This window comes from Nannobrachium achirus (genome assembly GCF_963921795.1).
Source record: "Nannobrachium achirus genome assembly, chromosome: 11".
NCBI classification, from domain to species: Eukaryota; Metazoa; Chordata; class Actinopteri; order Myctophiformes; family Myctophidae; genus Nannobrachium; species Nannobrachium achirus.
The window spans coordinates 60,535,877-60,563,246 of NC_137820.1; the positions used below are offsets into that span (position 1 = coordinate 60,535,877).

Genomic DNA, 27,370 nt, shown 5'->3' on the forward strand with positions numbered 1-27,370 from the left:
CGATCTGTGATATCACAGGCCGAATTCCAATAAGAGCCTCACTAAAACCAAACAATGCATTGGTCAGTGACTCAGTGAGGAAGTATGCAGGGACATTTTGAATTATGCAAAACGAACGCTTGCCCATCCCTGGTATGACAAGTGTCAGATTAATGAGGAAGTGACTGCCTCATGCCTTACTTACATTGGTGTTTCAGTTTGGATGTTCTCTGTGGAAATTCTGGAGGATCAAACGTATACTGTACATACTCATAATCCGGGAATACTATGAGGACACAGATAGGGAAAGATGCCATAGAACGCCTGTAGGGAAATGTTTGTGCAGAGAAAATGTGTTGATGTATACATTTATTAAACAGAGATGGATTTAAATGGAAAAAAAGGCCCAATAAGATATTTCATTTAAAGATTACAATTACATATCAATCCAGTTTCTCCATTTTCAAGCATTAAATGAGAAATCTCTTCCCATTACTGAAAGAAGCACACAATCCAATTTAGTCATTATGCCAATTCCCTGATTGCCCCCACACACGTGTGTAGTCTTGTCTCTGCTGACCCCTACTGGCTGGTCTTCAAACTGGTTGGTTCTAGGGATGGTAATGAAGCCACATTTGATACACATGGAATCATGTGTACCTATCTGGGAGGATGTACTGTAGCGCAGTGGTTCTCAACCTGTGGGTCCCCAAATTATTGTGGGGGGTCCCTAGATGATCAACCTAATGTGCAACATTGTTTTCTCACTCAACAGTAAACATTTTACATTCATTTTACATTTTACATTTATACACTTAAACATTTAAAGTTAAAGTGTATAGAGGGTATCTACACATTTCTAAAGTCACAATTTAAGGACTTCTTAATACATCTAAAATGACAAATTAAACATTGGTCAAATTGTCAGATATTAGAGGCAGAAATGTGAGCATGTAGATCTGCTATTTTCACAATAGTACCATGTTATACAAAATGTAATGCCTCAACTCTTAGTGCTCGTCAGGGTGGGGGTCCTCAGTTAAAATATGATTATGTTGGGGGTCACAGCCTGGGGGTCACCACTGCTGTAGCGCATGCAGAAGATTTCACTATTTCTCATAGTTCAAACCCCCTGCTGACAGGCGACCTTGACTAACCTGTGGAGTCTCCAGTACAGTAACGAAGGTTGCCCTCCGGCCCCTCGCCAAACAAGGCCAATTGTGTCTTTGAATACCTGGGCAAGTTAAGTCTCCGTGGTGGTGGGCAGGAACTTCATCCCTGTGCCACCCATGCGTTCTTCCATCTTTTTGGCACTGTACAGTATTTTCTCTGAAGTCCAAAAGATTTACAGTATCAAATAGCTTTTATAAAAACAAAGCCAAATCCATTAAACAGAATACATGTTTTAAAACAAACATACACACACCAATTACTCTCTCAGCCATACTTACAGTAGGTTTTCTCATACAACACAGACACACATGCCCAAATGGCTCGCCATATCACACTACTGGTCTTCATAGAAGACTTTAGCCATAGCAAGTCCAACTTTGGCCACTTTCTTGTCCTTGGCGTCAGGGCCCATGTTGGCCCGGGCCAGCCCGATCCAGTACTGTTCTGTACGGGTCTGGTAGTCTGCTAGCGCTTCTCCATCCTGGATGGGAGGATGCTTACTTTCATCTGGAGACACACAGGGACAGTACATAGGGACAATCAATCAGAGACAGAAAATCAATCGGAGACAATGAAGACACACAGACGTGAGGACACAGACAGACATACATATATACAGAGACAATATTTTGGACATGGTACTTTTTAGTAGTCCACTGACCGCTGTCCATGCTATCCAACCTTCAATGTAAATGCGCAACTTATGTACATGCAAATATATAAGAAGGTATAAATCAGGTCTTTATTACAGATGCCTCTTGCTCTGCCCCCTCTGTTCTATCATCTTTTATCACCGGGAGAGTGTTTTTTGCAGGTCTTTCAGTCTGAGTGTATCAAAAAAGCAACTGGGTTGAGGCAGTGGAAGCTTGTGATTGGCTGCGCGGAGGTGCCAAAAGTCGGGGGAACGGAGATACACCCAAACCTAACCTTAACCCCCTAACCCTGACCTCAGTAAAACTAACACTGGTGAATGCTAACCTGGTGAAATGCTAACCTGCCAACGCTGGTGAATGTTAACATTAAATAATATTAAACTGGTCGGACCAATGGTGCTTAACCGAGGTGCTTTGTTGATACACTCGGACTGAAAGACCTGCAAAAAACACTCTCCCTTTTATCACAAGTAGGGGTGTAATGATCCATTTTAATAGTGATTCGATACATATCACGATACATGGTTGACGATACGATACATGGACGATATTGGTTAATTCATGGCGATACGATACGATTTGATTCAATGATCTAAAATCGATATACAGTAGTAACTATTTAGCAAAGAAATTAAATCTGTGTGAAAAGTGTGGATAGTGCAGGTTTTTAAGGGAACATGGACATTGTATTTGAACACATATGGACAAACCTGCACGTTGACATGAACCCAGAGATTACACACATTTATCGACAGATCAGTGTAGCTATACGGAAAGGAAAAGTAATTAAACCCATTCATTTTTTCGTAGGTAGTATTGATACAATTGATTATCTGCACTGCCGATTCGATACAAAGTCAAACGATACGATTCGATTTTAGCTGTTTTCATTTCAATATACTTCGATTTTTTTAATTAAAAAACGATATTGTTACACCCCAATCACCAGAGAAAAGAAAATGGGAGAAAGATAGAAAAAACAAAGATACAAAACGGAACTCTTTTACCTTCCTCGTCATCGCTCTCCTCTTCAGATTCCTCCTCCTCTTCGTCTCCTCCTCCTTTTGCCTCCTCCTCCCCCTCCTCTTCTTCATCGCCCTCCGAGTCAGACTCGTCCAGCCATTCCTGTGTCTCTGTTGAGAGGGAAATGCCCACCACGAGTGTAAGAGCGTGCATAGGCGAGTGCGTGTGTGTGTGCGTGTGTGTGTGTGTGTGTGTGTGTGTGTGTGCAGGGGTGTCACACCAAATTCTGGGCCCCGGGTACAAGGATTCACTGCGGGCCCCCCATGAATGTTCTTCATAGGGGGAGGGAACGCATTATTACACATTATTTTGAGCTTTAACTATTGAAAAATAGCAGATATACAAGCTCACAGCGCGGCACCGAGTGCCGCGCTGCGAGCTTGTAGATCTACAATTTTTTTTTTTATCGTGAAAAAAAAAGTATTTGTTTTTTGAAAAACCTATTGTTTCAGTGGCGCTCAAACTTTTTCATGTGAAGGACCCCCGAAAATGATAATTATGTATTGAGCCATGGACCCCCATCTCAAAATATTTGGTTCCAGGGACCCCCCCCCCCCCCCCCCCCCCCCAGAAGCAAAATTTTAGTTACAAATGTTCGCTTAAAAAAATACATATACATTCAAAGATTTGCACACGTTCTCACGACTTTAAAAAAAAAATCTACAAGGTCGCAGCGTGGCACTCGGTGCCGCGCTGTGAGCTTGTATATCTGCTATTTTTTCAATAGCTTTAAGGCCCCTCCACCTTGGGCCCTAGTAACTCAGTCCCACTTTTCCCCCCCCTTGCGGTACTCACTGGGGTCCATCTCGATCAGAACCTCCCATTGGTCCATCTTGTGGAGGTCCAGGCAGTAGAAGTCGTTCAGGGTGAACTGGCGGTCTCCCACCTCAAACATTCCACCGTATATGAACAGCTTGCCCAGACGCACCGTTGCCATGGCACTGGACCTGGGGCAGGGCTCTACCAGGGGGGCACACGCCAAACCTGAGGGGAACACGGGGGGAAATGTGAACTGGAAACCAGTAACAACGTAAACCCTAGCACAGCTAAACAATCCACCCATGTTAAAACAAGGTGGGGATGGGTTAGGGGACCCTAACCCTATATACTGCAGTTAGTTAGCTGCATTAGTACATAGTCTGGCCAAGCCTGGCTACTGAAACCCAGTTCTCCCCCGTGTCTCCTAGGGTAGGTACCCTCACAAAAACATGCAGTAATCCTGGTCTCTATAATGCCTCCCCCTGGCCAGCCGGGGCACCTGATGGAGGGGAAAGGAACGCTACGTCCAAACCGGGGAAATCCCCACTGTCAGGTGAAAAGAAGCAACTTTGACTACTCATGCATAGAAGGAAGCATGAGGTCAGTCCGTTGTCTCCCCAGGTGCGGCAGAGGGAGAGCAGAAACCAGGATTACATAGGCAAATGGCACTGGGTGAAAATGGGTTACAAAATCGTGGGATAAAAATTAATATAATATATATATATATATATATATTAAACCTGGGCCGTTATCGGCGTTATCGTGCTGCGTTAACGTGAGACTCTTGTCGGCGGTAAAAAAAAATATCGTCGTTAATCGCGGATCAAAGTTGGGTCTGGGAGCTGCATGCGCAATGACATCACACACAGGACACGCTGCCTTGTTTTGTTAGATGCAGTCAACATGTTGTCTAGGCAGAGGCGTTCTAAATTATGGCTGTATATTTCACAACAATGTGCCTGTTAATGTCACACTGTCATTGGCTGCACCTGTGTGCTGTGCTAGTTTTGATAATGAGACGTCAGCTTTACCTATATTCAGTTGTTATTACTCAAACTCACTGCATGGACGTTCTGTCTCCCCGTTCTGTCTCCGAGCTAGAGTGCCCTAAAAGGGTTTTCAAGCCGCCTCCTCCTACCACGTTCTGACTGTCGTGATCATTGCCGTCACAAAACAAGCTGCATGTTTAAAGTGCTCCATGTTGTTAAATGCTCCCCTTAGTCCCCTATAAATCACTTGTGCAACTTTGCAAGAAAGAAACGTGTGTAAATCCGTTGATAGAAGTGCAGCAGCAGCTCCGACCACAAGGAAGCACAAAGTTGCCTACACTGTAAAAAACGTTGTGCCTTCTCGTTTTGACCAAAAACGACAAAAACGAGACTGAGTACACTGTCAAAAATATTTTGTGAATTACGTTTTTTTTTTTTTATAAATAAATAGGCTACAAATAAAATAAACATGCAGCTGTTAATATTATGGGCTCATTGGGCTGTTTGCAGACAAATACATTTACTGCACCCAGCATTTAGCCTGTCAGAGTGGTCTTGTTGGAGCGCCTCAGCCTCGGCTGCAGAGATCATGTGCAACTTCTTCCAGAGAGATTGATTGATTGATTGATTGATTGATTGATTGATTGAAGACTTTATTAGAAGTTTGCATAGGGAAAAGTAGTTTCATCACAGTACAGTTTACTGGTACAAGATCAACTAAAAGGAGATCCTAGTAAGCTTTTCGCCTTATTTACCCAGGAAACCTTTATGTACCTCATATAACATTGAATGACAGACGGACAGAACTCCATCATCATTTGAAAAAGGGCTCCTGCCCCCATCCTTGCAGGGGGGCCCGCGATTTTCAGGGACGCCACTAATTTTGAATGCCTTTGGCAGACTTAAAATGAGCCATTTTAATCGCGATTAATCGCGATTAACTCCAGGATTGAGTGCGATTAATCGCGATTAAAAAAAAATAATCGTTGCCCGTTGCCCACCTCTAATATATATATATGTCATAGTATATTAGAGAAACAGCACATTCGAGACGCGGAGCACTCGTGGTGCGGCACGGGGCGGAGCAAGCGGTCGCCAATACAACGTACTCCAGGCGGTGCGCCGCTCTATTGTCCACGACACTGCGAGCGGCTACCGAAGCCCCCCTGTATCCACGAAGCCCAAACGAGTTACGAGGCCCCCCTGGGTCCACGAAGCCCCAAGCGGCGCGAAGGCCAGCGGACCTTGGTCCTGCTCTTCGCCCCCGAGCGCCGCAGGCGCGAGTGGCCGCGAAGAGCGGGCCAGGGCCGCGCGGCCGGCGGAGCGCCGCGCGAGTTACGAAGCCGTGGTGAATGCAATCGTTATATTTATGCCCAGGCCGTAAGGCCTGGGCAAGCGCACGTTAAACGCCCTGTCCAAGTGACTACAATGGAGCTAATGGCTAGGCTAGGCTAGGCTAGGCTAGGCTAGGCTAGGCTAGGCTAGTAAATAAAGAGTAAACACTTCCGGTCTGCGGCGAGTTCAAAGCGTGACGTAACTCTCTTATCCAGTGGCTGACGTCGCCATCTGGTGGTGATTAGTGTGTGGTGAACGTCAAAACGAGTGCTCCTTGACAACTTTTACTGGTTTCTTGAACATACTGTAACATATATATATATATATATATATATATTAGGGTGGATCTTAAATCGCCTTTTTTAGATTTTCTTGAGTCTCACCCCCCAATTATGTTCCTATGTACAAAAAAATGCTTTGGTTAAAATTTGGTTGAATTTCAAGCATATTTAGAGGTAGCTCAATCAAGTCAAAGATTGTACATTTTATAGGTCAAAATCGAATTGCACTACAGGCACATTTAACTTATACATTACACATTATTCTTATACTAAGCACAGAAATTATATTTTTTAAGCTTACAAATCTAAACACAAATCTGATTACATGTTTGTCATGTCAAACCAGAATTAATGTATTGTAGGAAATAGCAAAGCAAATAATAACAAATTGCTATTTTTCATTTAACGTGCAGAATGACATGTCTTTATTGCACACTCTTCAATCATACTCACAACACACAACAAGCACACAGCCCCACTTCCTTGTTTACCCCCAAAAACCCCAAAAGTCATGCAGTATTTAATAGTAATTCAGTAGCTACTGATCAATTAAATCTTGTTTACGGCTATCGGGATACTTGTGCCAATGGTTCTGCACAATGTGCAGCAAGTACTGGAGTTGGGACTCATCTTTAGTAATGAGACCACAATATTCTTGTATTAGGGCAACCCCACGCTCTGCATGATCATTGACAACATTCATCGCCTTTACTACAGCCATAGCTTCTTGGTAGTCCTCCCTGGGCTCCCACTCATCGGGATCAACGTCAAGGAAGTCATCTGGGAGATCCATCATTTTGAAAAGCACCTTGGATTTGGGAGACACAAAATCTTCAATGTTCTTCCTTGCAATTGTTCCAAGGTCAACAGCAATTCTCTTCATATGCCCCTATTGTATTTGGCTCCAGAGATCATCGGACTTGCATTGTTTGACAATCAAGTGAGTTTGCAAACGAAGAGGCTGATGGTGAGAGCCATGAAAGATGGAAATGAAGATGATGAACAGGGGCATATGAAGAGAATTACTGTAGACCTTGGAACAATTGCAAGGAAGAACATTGATCCCAAATCCAAGGTGCTTTTCAAAATGATGGATCTCCCAGATGACTTCCTTGACGTTGATCCCGATGAGTGGGAGCCCAGGGAGGACTACCAAGAAGCTATGGCTGTAGTGAAGGCGATGAATGTTGTCAATGATCATGCAGAGCGTGGGGTTGCCCTAATACAAGAATATTGTGGTCTCATTACTAAAGATGAGTCCCAACTCCAGTACTTGCTGCAAATTGGCACAAGTATCCTGATAGCCGTAAACAAGATTTAATTGATCAGTAACTACTGAATTACTATTAAATACTGCAGTGACTTTTGGGGGTTTTGGGGGTAAACAAGGAAGTGGGGCTGTGTGCTTGTTGTGTGTTGTGAGTATGATTGAAGAGTGTGCAATAAAGACATGTCATTCTGCACGTTAAATGAAAAATAGCAATTTGTCATTCTTTGCTTTGCTATTTCCTACAATACATTAATTCTGGTTTGACATATGACAAACATGTAATCAGATTTGTGTTTTGATTTGTAAGCTTAAAAAATATAATTTCTGTGCTTAGTATAAGAATAATGTGTAATGTATAAGTTAAATGTGCCTGCAGTGCAATTCAATTTTGACCTATAAAATGTACAATCTTTGACTTGATTGAGCTACCTCTAAATATGCTTGAAATTCAACCAAATTTTAACCAAAGCATTTTTTTGTACATAGGAACATAATTGGGGGGTGAGACTCAAGAAAATCTAAAAAAGGTGATTTAAGATCCACCCTAATATATATATATATATATATATATATATATATATATATATATATATATATATATATATATATATATATATATATATATCAACCAATGTATCAGGGACTTTAAAGGGATAGTTCCCCCCCAAAATGATTTATTTTTTATTACTGACCCCATGGGGACTTGAATTCATGGATATTGTTTTGTTTTCGTGGCATTCCTAAGCCAATAATTTGAGGAGACAAAGCAGGCACTTTGTGTCTCAATAGGGAACCATTGTTGGTCATCAAATTATTGGCATAGGAATGTTACAAAACAAACAAACTATCCATGAACTCAAGTCTCCATGGGGGGAGGAATCGATGAAGTAAAAGTTATTTTTTGGGGTGAACTATCCCTTTAATTCACCCTTTGTTAGCCTTCTGGTTGGTCCCTGACTGACCAACTAGCAGGCTCCATCTGCCTTGGCCCGCCCTGGTTCCGTCTTTTTTATGTTGAATTTCCTAAAACATAATTCTTGGACAAATAAAAACATTTAAAAACATGCTGAGTCACTATACTGCCACTGAGCAGCTCCATTTCACTGAAACAAAGTTTGAAATGAGAATTGAATACACAGAATAACAATACAAAGCAACTGAATTACAATGGTAGTGGATGGAGTGTCCCACCGAATGTCCCACCAAGACACATTAACCAATGGGTGTGAAGAGGGGCGGGACAACGGGCGGGACTTGACAAAGGGTGATGAGAAAAAAAAGAAATTGAAAATAAACCAACTTTCATCGTCTTCCTCCTCTTCCTCCTCCTCCTCCTCTTCGACCCGTGTTCCAGGGATCACCTCCTTTATGGTCATCACAGTCCCATCCTCCGCCACGATCTCCTTGATGACCTCGGTGGGTCCTTGAGGAGCGCTGGACGCCCCATCCTCCTCCTCTTCCAGGCCCTCGCCCTCTGCTCCGCCTTTCTTTCCCCTCCGACTCTTCTTCTTCTGCGCCTTTGTCCCCTGGACGGACAGAGACACATCATTGTCATCATTGTTAAATTAACTCAGAGTGTACGTATATTTGTGAGACTTAACATTGGGGATTTTACTGTGTAACCTAGGGTGGTTCTCAAACTTTTCAGGCCGCGACCCCCAAAATAATCATATTTTAACTGGGGACCACCACCCTGATGAGCACTAAGAGTTGAGGCATTACATTTTGTATAACACGGTTCTATTGTGAAAATAGCAGATCTACATGCTCACAACGCCTCGCGCTATTTTCACAATTTCTGCCTCTAGTATTTGAGTTTGGCCAATGTTTAATTTGTCATTATAGAGGTATTAAAATGTCCTTAAATTGTCACTTTAGAAATGTGCAGATACCCACTTCAACTTTGTGTTGGTTTGTTTACTGTTGAGTGAAAAAACAATGTTTCACATTATGTTAATCCTCTGGGGACCCCCAAAAATAATTTGGAGACATCCACTAGAGGTCCCTACCCACAGGTTGAGAACCACTGCCCTAGGGCACCGAAAAATACCACACCACCTAGGGCACATGCCATTCTGATTGGCCGAGATGACTGAAAGTATCCCCACAGGATACATTCATTCTCTAGAAAACTCCAGTGAGATGTATTTCTGACAAAGTATAGACGTTGCAGGTTATGGCTGTGGTATAAACAAAATCTAAATGGCAAAAAAAGAGATGACCAAGATGGTACTGTATATACACAAATCAAATTGTGGCAGGCAATGTAGTAAGAATATTTAGAAACCACTGATCCATTTTACATACAGTACATAATAATACATAAAGATTACCCTGAGTTGCCCAGGGAACCATCGGTTCTTTGCCATGTCATACATGTACAGATCATTGTAGAAGTCTCCCTCCAGCGTCTCCTCCTCCTCCTCGTCACAGACCCCACCAAACAGCACCGCCCGTCCCCCTGAGCCCACAGCCAGGGAGAAGCTGGACCGAGGAGGTGGCTTGTTACCGGCAGGATTCACCCTGGACCACGACCACTTCTCTGGAGCGCAGAGGGAGAGACATACCCTATGAGGTTCAGTGCATGTTGCTTTGCATTTAACCCATTTAGGCCTAGAATTATTGAATGCTTTAAACAGTGAAAAATAGCAGATCTACAAGCTCGCAGCTTGTAGATCTGCTATTTTTCAATAGTTAAAGCATAAAATAATGATATACACAATAATGTGTACCTGTTCTAAATGGGCCTGATGTATACAGCATAAGTACTAGTGACTCGCCTCAGGGCGACATGCAAGGTCGCGCCAATTCTTAGCCATCTGGCCAGTGATGTATATCGGACCAGTTACCCATATACTGTATGGAGACCCCTGGTACCTATATATGGAATCTAATTGCTGACCCCTGCCATAGAACTGCAGTGTCCGTTCGGGAATCATGCATGATCATTCAGGGTGTGGCAGCCTGGAGAGCCTCTCATCTGATCGACTTCATACTCAAGATCCGTGGAGGACAGATACGCACACACACACGATTTACATAATCTAAGCATAGACTAGACGCCCATTGAGCATCAGACTTGGGAACGAAGCCAGTCGGGATCAAATCGATGCAAGTTGGGAATGCATGGCCCACTTGGCTATGCAATACCCGCTGTATCCATTGTCAGAGTACCAAACTATCAATTTTAACCTATCAGGGCCTACTTTCAAAACAAAGTCAAGCCAAGAAATGTTCGTTTTTATTACCAAAATGGAAATAGCAGCAGCATCCAAAACATACAATAAAAGTTGGCCTCTAGTTTGAAATGCTGCTGTGATACTATCCAGCATAGTGTGTTCTCCCATTTCTAGGCACGGTGCATGCACCAATAAAAATAACCCATCAGTGCCTGCCAAGATGCCCAAGTATTGTGAATCGTTGCCATGGCAATCATGATGTGGGTGAGTCCGCAATATTCTCGGACTTTCCAATATTTGTGCAAATATGCACAACTGCAATATCGTCCATGACAGCTATCTAACTGACTGGCCTGACTGACAGGCCAGGATTACAGCTTAGGCAATTGGCACTGGGTGAAAAAATGTTATTAACTCATTTAATGCCACCCTTTCACCACTAGAGGGGGCCAAGTGTGCCACAGACAATCCCATAGAGATATGCTGGTATATGCAGAAGCCCTGCAGCCATGACTTGCCTAAACACTTTCCTTTGTGCATGTACAGGAAGAGGATGAAGTTAGCTTGAAGTTAGCTATTGGCTACCAAGCATTTTAAAAGCCTTATTTTCGTCAACTTAGCCATGATTAAACCTTGCACACCTCATGCATGGGAAAAAAACAGAGAAGAATGAGCTCTAAAAAATCCAATGCAATCCTGGATTGCATTGTTGTGGGTTTGTGCAGTTTGTTCACAGCTTTCAAACAAAAAAATCCGATTGGAAATCCGTTCAGGCATTCTTGAGATAATAGCCATTATGTTTTACACTGTTGTGAGCTTGGAGGTCTGCTACCTGAGTTGTATGGGGGTTGTATGGGGGTTAAACATGCAAAATCGCGATTCAAATCATGTTCACTAGTTTTGATGGGGTCCAAAAAAAAAAATTCAAAAAAACATTTTCTTATTTATTTATTTATTTATTTATTTTTTGAATCACGTGTATACACGTGATTGGCACTGTGGGATGCGCTAATATATCACGTGTATACACGTGATTGGCACAGAATGAGTTAAAAAAATCAAACCTCGGTTCGAAGTGAAGCGGTGAATCTTAGTATAGAATTGTCTGGAGAGCCGGTATGACAGCCGGTATAATAGGTTTTAAAAAAATATATAAAAAGTCCTGCTTGCTGGTCTCTTAGTTGTTTGTCAACTGCATCCCTCTATAATTATTTCAGTTTCTGTTATCTTTGTGGCCTACTAAATTTTTCAACTTCTGCTAGATTTTTAATGTATTTACTCTTGTCTGCCTTAATGCTCCTTTTTACCATTCTGTTAGCATCTGTATATTCTTATTGTGCCTTTGCTTTTGCTCTTATGCGGCTATTTGTCATTGCTGCAATAGGTGAGACCTATTGCATGTACAAGACAGATAAAACCTGAAGGCCAAATTATCATGTGAAGCTTGACCAATCCTCAAAGTATCCATTCATCTGACCGGGAGGGACACCGCACACATATTCTGGACCTATTCATTCTGAACTGAAATGACCTTATATGGACATGGGACACACATTTTGCTTTTTGAAAAAGCCTATTCATTCTGGACTGATATTTTACACGTACGGGACAGGAAAAACCTGTTCATTCTGGCCTGGAGTGACCATATATGGACATGAGGTGACATACATTGTGTTTTTGAAAAACCCTGTTCATTCTGGACTGAGATCACCATATATGGTAATTAAACGGACATTCTGTTTTTGAAAAAGCCTGTTCATTCTGGACTAAAATGACCATATATGGGCGTGATACACACAAAGCCACTCATAGGAAGCGGTTTTCACCGCTTCAAAAATCAAACCTCGGTTCGAAGTGAAGCGGTGAACTTTTATTCTATGTGTTCTAGAGTTATGAACTCTGTGATCTATACATTCTTTATATTCTGAATGAATGAATGATTTTATCTGGAGGGCCGAATTTTCATGTGAAGCTTGACCAATCCTCAAAGTATCCAATCATCAGACCGGGACGGACACTACACACATATTCTGGACGTACGGGACAGATAAAACCTGTTCATTCTGGACTGAAATGACTATATATGGACATGAGGTGACAGACATTTTGTTTTTGATAAAACCTGCTCATTCTGGACTGAAATGACCATATATGGACATGGGACACACATTTTGTTTTTGATAAAACCTGTTCATTCTGGACTGAAATGACCATATATGGACATGGGACACACAAAGCCACTCCTTGGAAGCGGCTTTCACCGCTTAAAAAAAAAGAAAAAAGAAAGAACGCAGCAAACTTATATAGCATTTCATTTTACGGCCCGGTACCAAGTACAAAGTTACTTTCAATTCCATCCCTGATGTACTGTGCACCGTGCATAACACAAACGCTGCCCATACTTTGGGTGCTCATATCCACGGACAGGTATGGACTAGCATAAGATAAATCCAAAGAAGTTAAAACCAAAATCAAGGCTAAAAGCGACACAGTTGAAGCTGCCAAAAGCAGGAAGTACATCTGGCAAAAGAAATTGCTGACTGTGTGAACGCATAACTTAATAGGCTTTTAATATCATGATTTTTTTATTAGAGGTATGGATTCTCAAGTAGAGGGAGTGGGTTATCTGTGTCAGCTTCTTGAGCCGTGTGCTGTTGGCTGCAAGCAATATCAAAGCCATTTCATTGTGCTTTTGTATTACCCATATCATCCTAAAAAAAGAGACAGTTTGAAGCAATATGAAAGTGAGTCCACTTATCAATCTGAATTATGTTATGTTCATTTCTTATTTGCTCCCAAAGTCAGTTTAATTTAAGAAACACATTAATGTATCAGTATTATATAATCTGCTGCATCATGGAAGACTGAGTGAAAGCATAATAAGCTCATAATATCTCTGCCCTACCATAATGACAGATTAGATTTGACTAATATTAATACATTTGTGTATTCCTTTAACTTAATTGGTGCCATGGCATTGGTCCGACATCTCATTGTTCCTACATCTCATTAGTCCGAATCTGGTGAATGTTAACCTGGTAAAAATACTATGCCTAAACCTAAACCTAACCCTAACCTCAGTAAAACTATGCCTGAACATAACCCAACCCCTAACCCTAACCTCAGTAAAACTATGCCTAAACCTAACCCTAAAACCCTAAAACCTAACCCTAACCAAATTAGGACTAATGAGATGTAGGACTAATGAGATGTAGGACTTATGGGCAGTCCCCAACTTAATTAGCCTTATTTCTCCAGTAGCAAACCCTGCAGTGTAAAAAAAAAACCTGAATCATGTTGATCCAATACATATGGGAATGCTGTGGCTCCAATGTGGATCACTAACTTCATGTGGTCTGCCAGTGACATCAGTCATCTACGAGATGGTACCCCAACCGGGTGGAACGAACCCATTTGCTGGGATTATGGTCATGCTTCATGAAACTGATATTTGTTTGACTATTAGATTATGTGTCCCTCTCAAGCTGATCACCCACTGCTATGGCTCATATGACCCATAGGCTGACAGGTAGGCTACAATGACCAAATAATGACCAGATAATTCACTTCTATGTGCTTTGTTTTGGGAAGTTCAGCCATACATATAATGTAATGCTTTCCATTCCATGCATGCATACCGTTTTTGAATGGCACCGACATGAAATGCATTAATTTCATATTATGATAATGTCACTTTCAGAACAACAATATAACATATCCCCATTATACAAATACAAAGAGTCAAGACAGTAAAACTGTACTGTACGTACAATTGTCGCTTTGTGGGTGGTTCATTATTATTAAAAAATATTGGAGGGGGTCCTTGTACCCATATTATAATATGGGTACACAAAAACTCCAGTAAGACTCCCTAATCGGGAGATAAGCGACCGTCAGGTCGCATGTATACACAAATTTGTCTGTCCATGTTGATGACATGACTTGAGATACTGTGTACCGCTTTGCGTGACTTTAGGGCAAAATCTGTAGGAGCAGTGTCCAAAAATTTCTTTTTAAAAAATCTGCCTGATGGTGGCGCTAGATGGGACAGATGCATTTTGCTGACATGACTGTAGAGATACTGTGTACCGCTTTGCGTGATTTTAGGGCAAAATCTATAGGAGCAGTGTCCAAAAATGTGTCTTGCAAGAATCGGCCTCATGGTGGCGCTAGAAGAGGGCCATGTGAGAAATGGGTGGAGGTTGTGGTTTGGCAGCCAAGCAGTGTGTGTGCAAATTTTGGCATGGATTGGGGCAACGGTGGGGGAGCTATGAGAAGGGCAAAAGTGTGACGTGTGACTGACAAGACTGACTGGCTTTGATTGCTTGCAGCTGAGGCTTACGGCTCAAGAAGCTGACACAGAGAACCGAGAGTGACTGTACGTTAATGTGCAGTTTGACAGGTGTGCCTAATGAAGTGGCCGCTGAGTGAGTGAATATATATACAGTAGATTCATATTTTGCAGCTTAAATTTTAATTCTAGTTTGTAACAATCCAAAATCCTTCAAGGCACTGCACCTGCATGACAGTTACTGTATGCATTAAAAAAGATGAAGTGTTTATAAGGTTTATTAAGTGTACCTTGGCCGTCCTTCTCCTCTCTCTTCAGAAGGAACATGTCAGAGTGGATGGTCCCTTTCTCCACGTCCTTCTTGGCTTTCTAGAGCCCCAACAAACACACACAATTATTATATAAATAGGACAGGACATAAAACATTATAAAACAGGACAGAGAGATACATTATTGCTATGGTGGTGTCACACACACCGCTTTGGAGTATCCTCCGTAGATGATGACACCCGTGGAATCGGGTGTCGAGGTCATCTGGCAGGCAGAGCGAGGTGAAGGGCCGGAGCCTGATGGAGAGAGGCGGGACCAAGAGAAGGAGTCCAGAGAGAAGGCGTAGACATCGTTGTAGTAGATAAAATCTCTGTAGGAGGAGGAGAGGACAAGGGTGGACATGAGGGGGAAAGCACAGAAAAGTAAACAGACTAAACACCTTTTAGTAGAAACATTTGTCATTTGCAAAAGAGAAGAGGAGGAACCAATATAAATATGACTTTCCTATCTACCAACCATTTCTGTGTAGTGAAGTGTCAAATATTTATTTTCTACCCAGAAACTGGAAGAACACAGAAATAGCTACAGAGACAGCAGAAAGCTCTGAATCCACAAGCCTATGAGCAAATTGAACCATATCTCTGCTCCCTATCACAAGTGACTCATTGATATAATATATATTTATAGAAAAAGTGATTTTGGGTTTCATGACTCTTTAAATAAACACCATCTCACCCACTGTGTGTGTGTGTGTGTGTGTGTGTGTGTGTGTGTGTGTGTGTGTGTGTGTGTGTGTGTGTGTGTGTGTGTGTGTGTGTGTGTGTGTGTGTGGACAGGGAATTACTACTTTGTGGGGACCTCATGTCCCCACAAAGATAGTACAATCGGAGAAAAAAAACTTGTGGGGACAAATTTTAGTGTCCCAAAAGGTGTTTAGGGGTTAGGTTAAGGGTTAGGGTTAAAAATGAATGGAATGTCCCCACAAATATAGTAGACTATGTGTAATGTCCCCACAAAGTAGTAATTGCAAACCTGTGTGTGTGTGTGTGTGTGTGTGTGTGTGTGTGTGTGTGTGTGTGTGTGTGTGTGTGTGTGTGTGTGTGTGTGTGTGTGTGTGTGTGTGTGTGTGTGTGTGTGTGTGGTGCACATGCAAGTGCAAGTGCACTCGCATTTCATAACACACATAAGCAAACAGATGTGACAAATGAAGGAAAATGTATAAATGAGTTGAGAAACACAATGAATGCAGATGCTGCCATACAGGTGAACTGTTTGATTGAATTAAGCCATTACAAGGTGTGTAACTATTGCTGCTACAGTATAGTAGATTCCCAACACGGCCATGGCCTGGACAAAAGCCTCTTCCTACCTGGCAGTCTCATGGAAGCCACCAAACAGCAGCAGCTGTCTCTTACTGAGGACCATCCTGTGTCCACTCCTCCCCGAGGGACCACCTGGCACCCTGGACACCCAGCACACAATCCACAATGAGTTGGTCTGATTTGTTTAGAAATATGGTCAAATAAATGCGTACATGGAACAGGGCTGTCACAATTATTACATAATCGTCTAATCGCAATTATTTGACATAATCGCAATTATTTGACATAATCGCTCACACGTTGAAAAATGTTCATATATTTTCAGAAATGTTCAAGAATAGTGGAAATAGCAGATCTACAAGTTCACTTGTAGATATGTGAGCTTGTAGATCGGCTATTTCCACTATCAATGTCCTTTTTTAAGTATAGAGTTGTCAAATATGTCAGACATTTCTTTGTATATTTAGGTGATGTGTCATATCTGCCATGTGCAACTTCAAAGCCTAAAAGCCAAACAGAAATGCAATTGTCACTGTTAAATCGTTAATCGCAATTATTTGAGTGAGAATTAATCATTGATCATTGATGTCATAATCGTGACAGCCATAACATGGAAATCAAGTGAGCGGTGCAAAAATATTTAGGGAGTATGATATATTGTGGACTTCGTTTTCAAGCCTTTTCTTATCATTTATCATAAATGCTTTTCCCTTTTAAATTGAAGATATTAAATAATATCTTTATTATTACACACATTACATATAAATATGGTTAATGTGTGTGTGTGTGTGTGTGTGTGTGTGTGTGTGTGTGTGTGTGTGTGTGTGTGTGTGTGTGTGTGTGTGTGTGTGTGTGTGTGTGTGGCCATGATCAATCAATAGCTGGCTGTTCTAACAATAAATTTGCCAAATTCAACACTAGCAGTTTAGTATTCACAATCACCAAGTCAGGTTTATCAGCATCGACAAGTTAGCATTCACAATCACTAGGTTAACATTCACAATATACATCATCAATATAAACCAATTCTATTCAATCATGTACATGATGTCATGTTTACATCAAAATAGATGTTATATAGTAGGCGAACGAGGCATCTAGCTCTTACTGTCTTTATATCTTTGGTAGTTACTGGGAGAGGAAACCAAAGGACAAGGTGACCATGGTGGAGCCTTGGAGCAGAGGGGAAGCGTGTGGATACTTATCTTTTCCAAAATAAGTAGAGCTACAGAGAGTCGATCTCCAGAGAGGCCAGAAGAGGCCAGAAGATGAATATTTTAGTTTTTCATTTGTATTTTAAACTTGTATTAGCTGCCTGTCATTTATAACCTGTGAAATTATCCACAGTCTGTCTAAAAGTGTGGTTATTTTATCGCTTATCAGTGATATTCATCTAATACAATTTTGAAATTCAAATTCAATGGCCTAAAGGGTGAACCAATCGGGTGCCTCCGTGTCTATGACATTGTTTTTTATGGCGTATTTTCTCCAGCCTAAACGCGTTCTAAATCAGGGTGAACCAATCGGGTGCCTCTGTGACTATGACATCATGGACAAGGCAACAGAATCGAAGTGTTTCATTGGTCTAGCTAACTCATGTCATCATCATTAGTGACATAATCTTTTTTCAAAAGCTCTTTATTTGTATTTTAAACTTGTATTAGTTGCCTATCATTCATAACCTGTGAAATTATCCACAGTCTGTCTAAAAGTGTGGTTGTTTTCTCTGCTTATGGGTGATATTCATTTAATACAATTTTGAAATTCAAATTCATTGGTCTATTCAGTTTGGTCAATTCATAATCAAGTAAGCATTTGATTGGACACCATGTTTATTTTCTCCGGCCTAAAGGCCCGGGTGAACCAATCAGGTACCTCTGTGCCTATGACATCATTTTTTATGACGTATTTTCTGCGGCCTAAACGCGTTCTAAATCAGGGTGAACCAATCGGGTGCCTCTGTGCCTATGACATCATGGACAAATCAACAGAATCGAAGTGTTTCATTGGTCTAGCTAACTCATGTCATCCTCATTAGTGACATCATAATTTTGGTAAAAAAGCGGTCTATAGGAGCGGTTTGCACCGCTCAAAAACAGTACAGTAAAGAGTACAGTGGAAAAGCAAAGTAAACTAAGTAGAGTAAGTAAGAGTGAAGAACAGTCGTGGCAGGCCAATACTGTGGGTGTTTGGGGTCTTTCTATACCAGGGGTTCCCAAACCTTTTTGTCTCAGGGCACCCCATGAATATCTTTTTAATCCGAGGCACCCCTACATTATAATTTTCACTCCCAGCACCTTATATTTAAAGCATATCGTCGTTGTCGGGTGGAAACCTTTTATGTCCAAAACCTTTTGATTTCTATTTACAACGAGGCGTTGTGTGCTTGTAGATCTGCTGTTTTCACTAGTTTTGTGCGACAGTCTTGTATGATGAAGCAGGGCTTTGCTTTACCAAAAGAAGTAGGCCTACACATTTGAAACTTGGAGATACAAGGTTTCTGCCCGACAGTGACGATATTTTTGTGATTATGTTGCGAGGAAAACGTTGAGATAATAGCCATTTTGGTTCGAACTGACTGAAAATAACTTTGTACTTCAAGTTTGAAAGGATACTAAATATTTTTTTTCAAGTGTCCAAATAAATTCCAAATATTATCAAATGATCTCGCGGCACCCCTGGGCTGCTGTCACGGCACCCCAGGGTGCCCCGTCACCCACTTTGAAAACCCCTGTTCTGAATGATCTACTTCACAGCCTGTCTACTAATCAATATAAGGGTATTGATGTACTGTACTTCTTCTGAGTGGTAGCTCAAGTATTCATACAATCTGTCGATCCATCCTCCCAATGATCTATAACTCTTTAAATGCAGTCATCATACGTACTTGATGTTTTCCCATGTATTTGTAGCCAGATGCAACACCCACAGGTCCTTGTAGTGGTAGAACTGTTCGCCATCTGGAGACGCAAACTCTCCCCCACACACCCACAACTGACCCCCACCCTGGGGTACCACGACCGCCTGTGGAGCCACACAATAAGAGAGAAGAACTTCTTAAGATGACTGATGGAGATTGGGTTGTACCAATGTACGTACTGTACATATCCCCCAAGTTATTGGGAAATATTCAAGAATCAATATAAATTGATTCATGTGTGGTAGCATAAAAAAATATTAAATTGTGCTTATTGCAGTATGCAGCTAATCTTATAAAATTGCAGCTAAGAGCTAAATCCTGCTGTGCACTGTAGTGTTGATTGTTTTAGAGAAGTCTGCCACCTTGTGGTCGAGAATAAGGATGCATACTGTAGCACAGTGATTCTCAACCCCTTTTGGCTGCAGTACCCCCTTATACTGATTTATGAAGCCGAGTACCCCCTTCCCCTGACTACAGCATTTTGCTTGGAAAATTGACATCAAGAGTCCAGTTCCCATGTCAATATTATTCAAACTAAAACAGCATAATGGCAAATAAACATCGCTTTCTATTCAATAACAGTTGTGCTAATCAAGGTATTGAATATTGATGTCATTTTGTTTGACAATTTACAAATGAGCAGGTTCACACAAGGTCTGTCAATGTTTTATCACTGACCATAACAATAAAATACACATTCCCATTATCTAGTTTTTTCTCATGTATCCCCTGCAGTACCCCCACGTTAGCCTGGCGGGCCATACGTCATACATGTGTTCACTCACTCATTCCTTCCCCAGTATAACGTCTGGCCTTCGGCCTATTGGCAGCTTGAAAAGTGGGCGGGGGTACTTGCCTTGACAGACAGATTCCTCTAACCAATCAGCATAGCAAAACATCTCTCAGCCAGTCGGAAGAACGGCAAACAAACACGTCTTTTCGGCCGATGAACTCCGCTAGCGCATCCCCCGTGGTCCTTTTTAATTGTTGTAATTGATTCCAACTCTGAAATAACTGCACTTATTGCTTGTTTTATCGTTAGAGCGTTAACTGTTACACTTGTTGCATCGCGAGGGCAGCCATTGTTGTTTTGAAAATGCTGCAGCATGCATCTACGTCACCGTCTACACATGGCCCAATCAGGGAAAGCTTTTCACTTGTTGTCAGGAAGACTACATTTGTTGTGCCCCGATCAAAAAATAATCAGGATACTCGCTGCCTATGCCGGGAAGTCCAGACGTTATACTGTGGAAGGAATGAGTGAGTGAACACAGTATGACGTCGGGTCCCGCCAGGCTACCCCCACGTACCTGTAGGGGTACACGTACCCCCATTTGAGAAACACTCTTCTGTAGCGGTTAGTATTGACATTTTAATGCATTTCCTTCCATTCATGGTGCAGTATAAGGACAATTTAATATGAATGGACTGTTTGCTGCCAATACTTTTATAACACTTGTAAGTCAACATGTAAGAACTGGTCTATCTTGTAATTGGATTGATGACTGTCTTTAAAGTGTGTACGTGAGAGGTTTGTTTACCTGGTGAGCACAGCGGGGTGGAGGAGGGTTAGGGATGTCTGACTTCACCCAGGTGTTCTTCTTGATGTTGTAGAAATACAGATCATTGTACAAATATGTCTGTAAGGATAGATAACACTCTGTTTTAATGTTTTTTTTACCCACGCATATAGTACAAGAGTGACACAGATTAAGTAAAGACATTATTCATGTGCTGCTGCTGCTACATGTGTATGGGTATTGGTTTATAAACAGGCTCCAATGACACACAAAGGCAACTTGTTCCATTGTAATTAATAATTATATAATAATAATATCTTGAATTTATATAGCAGCTTTTCTAAGTACCCAAAGACGCTTTACATGGGGGGCATGAGAAAACTAAGAATAAACAACTTTACTAGAGAAAAATAAAACGCACATTGGCCTACTGCAATGGTGGTGCTGGAGGAAAGGCCCTTGGTTCACTATTAGGCGATTATAGCTAATTCAATGGCAATCCAGCCAGTAGTTTTTTTAGATATCTTTTCGGGTAGTACATTTTTTTTAAATTAAATAACAGCAATAATAATAATGATAACAATGAATACATTCGTGAAATGTCTACCTTCTTCCCATTGAAAAACTCTCCTCCAAACAGTATGAGTTCATCTTTCTCAGGATGGGGAGAGAGAGAGGCATTCAGTCTGTGAGGTATCAAGAGACAGAGACTAATTGAGATATTGTTTTTTGAACAAATGTATCATAAAATAAACATGTTTTATTTGTCTGACAACATAGGGGTGTTTCACATCAAGCTAGAATCTATGGTATAACATAATACATCTATAAGGTCATTAAGTGTGCTGAGGGTTTGTCTGAAAACAGCATAGGAATCATTTCCAAGCACTGATCATCATTAGTGCTATACAGTCAATAAACTACAGTAAAGGGGAATAGCTCACATACAATGTTCAACTTCAAATGACTCAGTTTCACTTGAAAAGCACCAGCAATGTTAATAGGTTAATTAAACGTCAATTCCCATACACATAGGGAAGAAAATGTATGAAATGTCCAAGCCTTGATTATGAAATAATTAATTTCTAAGCTTTGGGGAGCCCTCTCCCTTTATCCATTAAGAGCATGATGTGCAATGTAGTTTCTGAACTGATAAACAGTCTGTGTGTAACATAATACCTACAGTCTTCAATCAAGAAGATGTAGAGTATCTGTTATTCTCAAATTAGAAACAATGTAAGCACAACTCAGTCACAAGTAATCAGCTAGAAGTGTCCATCAGGTACTTTTATTCAGGTAAGGCACAGGCTGACAGGCAACCCACAAACTCATTCTGGCCAAAGTCCTCCTCTGGGTGAAGCTCTTACTGTACCTTGGGGATGGAGGTGGACAAGCCGTCTCCACCACCTGTGTTTTCTTGGCATCCAGACTCTGGAACTCGGCTATAAGGGCTTCCAAATCCTCCTGGCAAAAGAAAGGTAGGCGCAAAGGTTTGATTGAAAGGAGGGAGCAGAGAATTCAAAGGACAGATAGAGTATCTTTCCCAAACTAGTTCAACTGGACAGTCTGGAGGTTGACGAGGAGAGGATGAGGAGGAGGCTGAATGCTCTTCTGGAGAACCCTTCTCGTTCTCTCTATGAGCTAGCGAAGATGAACAGACACTTACTCATCCCCCCTCGGCAGGGGGTCAATTCTCCATTCCTAAACCTGCCATTCCTACCCACTGCCATTCCTACTGAGGTTAGGTTCAGGGTTATGGTTTGGTGTCACTGGTCACTGCCTCCATAGGAATGGCAGTGCGTAGGAATGGCAGGTTTAGGATGGAAATGTGTACCCCCTCGGCAGTACACAACTTGGTCAGTCCTTTCTGCCAGTAGCCATCACGCTCCACAACCGAGCTTGACACCATATAAGAAGTTTATAGGGTTAGGGTATAAGAAGTTTATATAGTATATAGTACATTTGATGAACTCTGACCGATGCCTGTAAGGATAACTATTCTCTAGCCCTGAAAAATGCCTGTCGTGACTCGTGAGTCGTGACAGACGACCATCATGTAACTTAAGTGATGTTACCATGGCTAACTATTCTCATACATATACTCGTTGTCGATGTATACACAGTAATACATTGTCTTCACTCATATATTTATTGTCCGTAGATGTATATCAATTAATATATACAGTGTGCATTATATTTTATTAGCCCTGAAACATGTCATGTTTCAGGGCTAATATTTTATATACTTTCCCTCATTCAGAGACATAATCTTGTGACAGAAATCTATGCTAATCATTTTCCTTTTCATTTTATATTTTATCTTTTTTTAATATACTTTTCTGTCCTGTGTTTCATACTGCTATCACACCTGCCAAATGTCCTCCCAAGAATGATCTTATCATAGTTAAAGTTCATTTTTTATTTAGTTAAAATGACATCTTAAAAACATCAAACCTTCTAATTAAACTTGCTAATCGGCGTACACGTGTATTGCAATAAAGAAATATATAACAATATAATACAAATGAAGGCATCATCAAACCTCTTCACGTTTAGACCTCTTGGAAAGCTTTTTATCCATTTTGGCAGCTGTCTTCACGGCCCCTTTAACCTTCTTCTCATTTTTACCTTTTTTACCCATGGCTACCGTGTTGTACTGATAAATGTGCTTAGCGAGAATAGGATATTTAATATTTAAAATAGCTTTTTATAGTGAAGCTGAAGAGTTGAACACGTGAATCTCACCCAAACAAACTCATGTGTTTCCCTTTCCTTTGCCCAGCACGGATTTGCTTCCGGCAACATACATGACGTTGGACGAGCTGTTACACTACGTGTAGTGATTCGACTACGCCCTCTAGTGTGTTGGAGGAGAAATGTTTCAAACAAATTTCTGGGCAACAGCATATTTTGTTTGCATTTATTTACAGTTTATTCTGCATGAGCGCACTCGTGATTTTTAAAGGTAGTGTAAGTGATAATGTGTTTTTTGGTGTAAAGGCACTCTCTATTCAGATACTGACCGTTGCTGGTCTCAAATTAATGATGACATGTACAGTGATATGTCATCATTTAACCACTGCATGGTTGTCAAGGTGGTTTCCACATAAAATCATAATAATGTTAAAGAACATGCATGAATAATGTGATAAATACGGTACATTAAATAGGCTTTGCCCTGGGTTGGCTCCCATAGTGTCAGTTTGCTTGCCTCTAGTTCTGGGTGCCTGGCTGACACAGTGCCCTCTGCCCTGCGACTTTGTCTGTGAGCCGTGATAGGTCTCCATAGAGGTCCACATTTCTGATGTGGTCCGTCCATGTTACACCTATAGTGCCATTTGTAGCTTTCTTATGTAGCCTCCATGTCCACGGCCCTTTCCTGTTGTGTAATTGTGAAGGCCCATGTCTCAGTTCCATACAGCAGTACGGCATACATCCAACTTGTTGAGGTGATGTGAGGCTAATTTCTACACAAATAGGCTATGGCAGGGGTCTTCAACGTTTTCAGGCCAAGAACCCCTTAGTTGAGAGAGAGATGAAGCAGGACCCCCACAACCTGTTCATAGATTCCATATGGTTTCATTGTTAGACAGCACACCGTGTATTTTAGATTCATGTCCATTTGTGTTTTCAGATATTTAACCACTTGATCCGTCACTACCTAATAAACTTGACCTTTTACTCTGTACTTAGTCTGCTCTTTTCCCCCTCTACACCAAACCTCTTTGCCGAAAATAGCTGATCTGCTTGTAGATCTGCTATTTTTGGCTACAGTTCTCAGAATATAGACACTAGGGTTCAAGTTGTTAATATAAAAAGGATTGGAATATGTGGAGGACCCCCTGTAGTAACTCTGAGGACCCCCTAGGGGTCCCGGACCGCCTGTTGAAGACCCCTGGGCTATAGGGTTTATTGACAACCCATGCTCATCCTGAGGAGGGCCCGCTGTACCCGCAGTGTAACAAGTAGCAATTTATCAGCTTTGTGTCATCACTTCTACTTGCATTTGTTTATCTTGTATAACCTGTATGACTTTCCCCAGGCTGAAAATGCATTTCCTGTGTATTAAAGAGCTGGAGGGACAGGGAGAGCCCTACTGAACAACCACTCGATATACCAATGATTACTATCACAATACAGAGCTATTTAACACATATTTTAACAAAATAAAAGAAGTCACTGCACCTTTCATTAATTGCGTGTATACACCTGCACGTGTGTAGCCTACCTGACTGACATTGTGTGTTGGTCTTCATCAGTCATTCAGGCTCTATATTCCTCCAGAGTGTGTAGAATGTCACAGATAACAGGAGTAGCCTACTTTTCTCTTAACTCCCCGAGACCTGCTTTGCTGCTAATTAATGAGCCAGTTCTGTTTACCGCAGAAGCCTTTCTGACAAGCATGCCACATTCACAAGTATGAATGTATACACAATGCACACACACTCACGCTCATGTGAACTCAGATAATTACACTGTATGCATATATGTGGGCACTTAAGACACACGCATGTGTGCAGCTGCCTGGCACACATACATCTCACACTAAGGTCCAAATGAGGCTGTAAATATAATAAGCTCATAAAACGCAGACAGAACAACAACTCACACATTCATCTAATCCCTCTCTCTTCAAGCCAAAGAGCGCTCTCTCTCGCTCTCTCTCTCTCTCTCTCTCTCTCTCTCTCTCTCTCTGTCTGTCTGTCTGTCTGTCTGTCTGTCTGTCTGTCTGTCTGTGTGTGTGTGTGTGTGTGTGTGTGTGTGTGTGTGTGTGTGTGTGTGTGTGTGCGTGCGCGTGTGTGTCTGTCTGTCTGTGTCTGATTAGATAAGTAGCCTAAATCAGGACATCCTCTGTAGGAATAGAAACAACAATGGCAGTTTTTACTTGAGTTTGTGTGCTTTCTCAACATCAACAACAAAAGAGCATGAAAGGGTCATTATGAAACTGGGGTCATTTAGGCCTACCCCAATAACCATTCAACTTAAAACTCCATGTTAGACTTAAATATATCTCTGCTTCTGGTGACAGATACTGTAACTACCATAAGTAGTTATTTTGTTATGTTTTATATTTGTGGTTAGGGGTAGTGTCTTGTTCATGGACACCTCGACTCAAATAGCCGGGTACCAAACACCCCTTTATGCAGTAGGCTGCATATCCGGCCTCCACATCAGCAGAATCTGGGTCTGAGAGGCAGACTGATTGTCTTTCTGTCTCCTCAGGGAAAGACTGCCAGTTTGCCTTTCGAAAGTTCCATCTTCTGACGGGTTTCCCTGCTACTGGCTGCACCAGAGATGGAACCTTTATGATGGACGGCCGATGGTGTGTTGGCAGTTGAAGTCTCCTGCATACCGGTAGATGGTGGGTGCAGGTGCCATCTGGAGTGATGCCATGGTCAGTGTGGCTGATGGGGGCTTGTAAACATTGACAACTGATGTGGACTGTAATTTAGTAGACAGCCATTCAATGTTGGAGCCTGGTAGAGATTGGCCTGTGGCTGTCCAGCTAAGGTCGCTCCTGACAAAGGTTGCAAGTCCATGCTGTTTGCTGTGGGTGGATCCAGCAAGGTGGAAACCATGAGGGCAGTTTGAGGCTGCTACTTTGTGGGAGTCAGCGAGGTGGCGAGTGACTTCCAGTTTGGCAGTGGTGAAGCCCTCTGCATTGATCTGGAGCACTGACAGAACCTGGTGCTCAATGGTCGGGATGGCAACCCGTCCTGACGTGGATGTACGATGTCCCTCCGGCCTCTTGTGCTCTGGTCTGTCAGCTGGGTGATGACTGGTTGGCGACATTCACAAGCGGGTCTTGCACCCTGACCTTGCTACTTACAGAGGAGAGAGACCACGTGAAGGTTGTCGTCCATCTCCATTTATGCACACACGCACGTGCACGCGCACACACGCACATGACATGCACACATGCATACACACACAGTCACACATATAGTCACACAAACACATACACATACGCATACACACACACACACACACACACACACGCATGCATGCGCACACATTGGAGAGATAAATAGATACAATGTTATGTTATCATATTATATAATCCCCATCACCTTGGATATTAAAGGGAACTTGATTTGTGGGTAATTTCCCCTGCCATATCAGTTATCAAACAGGAAAAAGTAGCCATGACGTAAAGGGGAAATGGTGTAAGTGCATGTGTGTGTGTGTGTGTGTGGGGGGGGGGGGGGGGGGGGGGGGGGGGGGGGGGGGGGGGGGGGGGGGGGGGGGGGGGAGCTCCAGGCATAGAGAGGTGAAGTGAGCAGTGGTGTATCCAGGAATGAGAGTCAAGGTAGGCCAGCCAAAATGCATACATCTCTATGAACGAGTTGATTAATTGTCCGCCTTCCCCCGCATAATAATTATCTGTGAATAGACAAGGAACTGG

The 27,370-nt window shown here is 41.9% G+C and overlaps 1 protein-coding gene across 2 annotated transcripts; it reads right to left on the bottom strand.

The window, feature by feature from the left end:
• Positions 1-352: 352 nt before the first annotated feature.
• Positions 353-23,708, bottom strand: klhdc4 (kelch domain containing 4). Of its 2 annotated transcripts, XR_013962505.1 has the most exons (14): positions 23,507-23,708; positions 22,337-22,428; positions 21,572-21,650; positions 20,986-21,084; positions 19,412-19,548; positions 16,572-16,664; positions 15,410-15,572; positions 15,223-15,301; positions 9,796-10,004; positions 8,763-8,988; positions 3,624-3,812; positions 2,813-2,938; positions 748-1,659; positions 353-709 (listed from the first exon to the last, which is right to left on the bottom strand). XR_013962505.1 is itself a non-coding variant. In XM_080736630.1 (13 exons), the coding sequence occupies exons 1-13, from the start codon at positions 23,603-23,605 to the stop codon at positions 1,487-1,489; spliced, it is 1,764 nt and encodes a 587-aa protein (XP_080592756.1). In that variant the 5' UTR covers positions 23,606-23,708; the 3' UTR covers positions 353-1,486. The 2 variants fall into 2 exon arrangements, 1 of the variants encoding a protein (XP_080592756.1); XM_080736630.1 differs by having other exon boundaries at positions 353-1,659.
• Between the last annotated feature and the right edge of the window lie 3,662 nt (positions 23,709-27,370).

What these genes read in the sequence shown, in the direction of transcription:
- klhdc4 (XM_080736630.1), bottom strand. Translation starts at nt 23,605, where the DNA reads ATGGGTAAAAAAGGTAAAAATGAGAAGAAGGTTAAAGGGGCCGTGAAG. An exon ending in TGTCCACCTCCATCCCCAAG is followed by an intron (nt 21,651 to 22,336) that starts GTACAGTAAGAG and finishes GATACCTCACAG; the next exon opens with ACTGAATGCCTCTCTCTCTC. An exon ending in TCTGATCGAGATGGACCCCA is followed by an intron (nt 2,939 to 3,623) that starts GTGAGTACCGCA and finishes CCCTCTCAACAG; the next exon opens with AGACACAGGAATGGCTGGAC.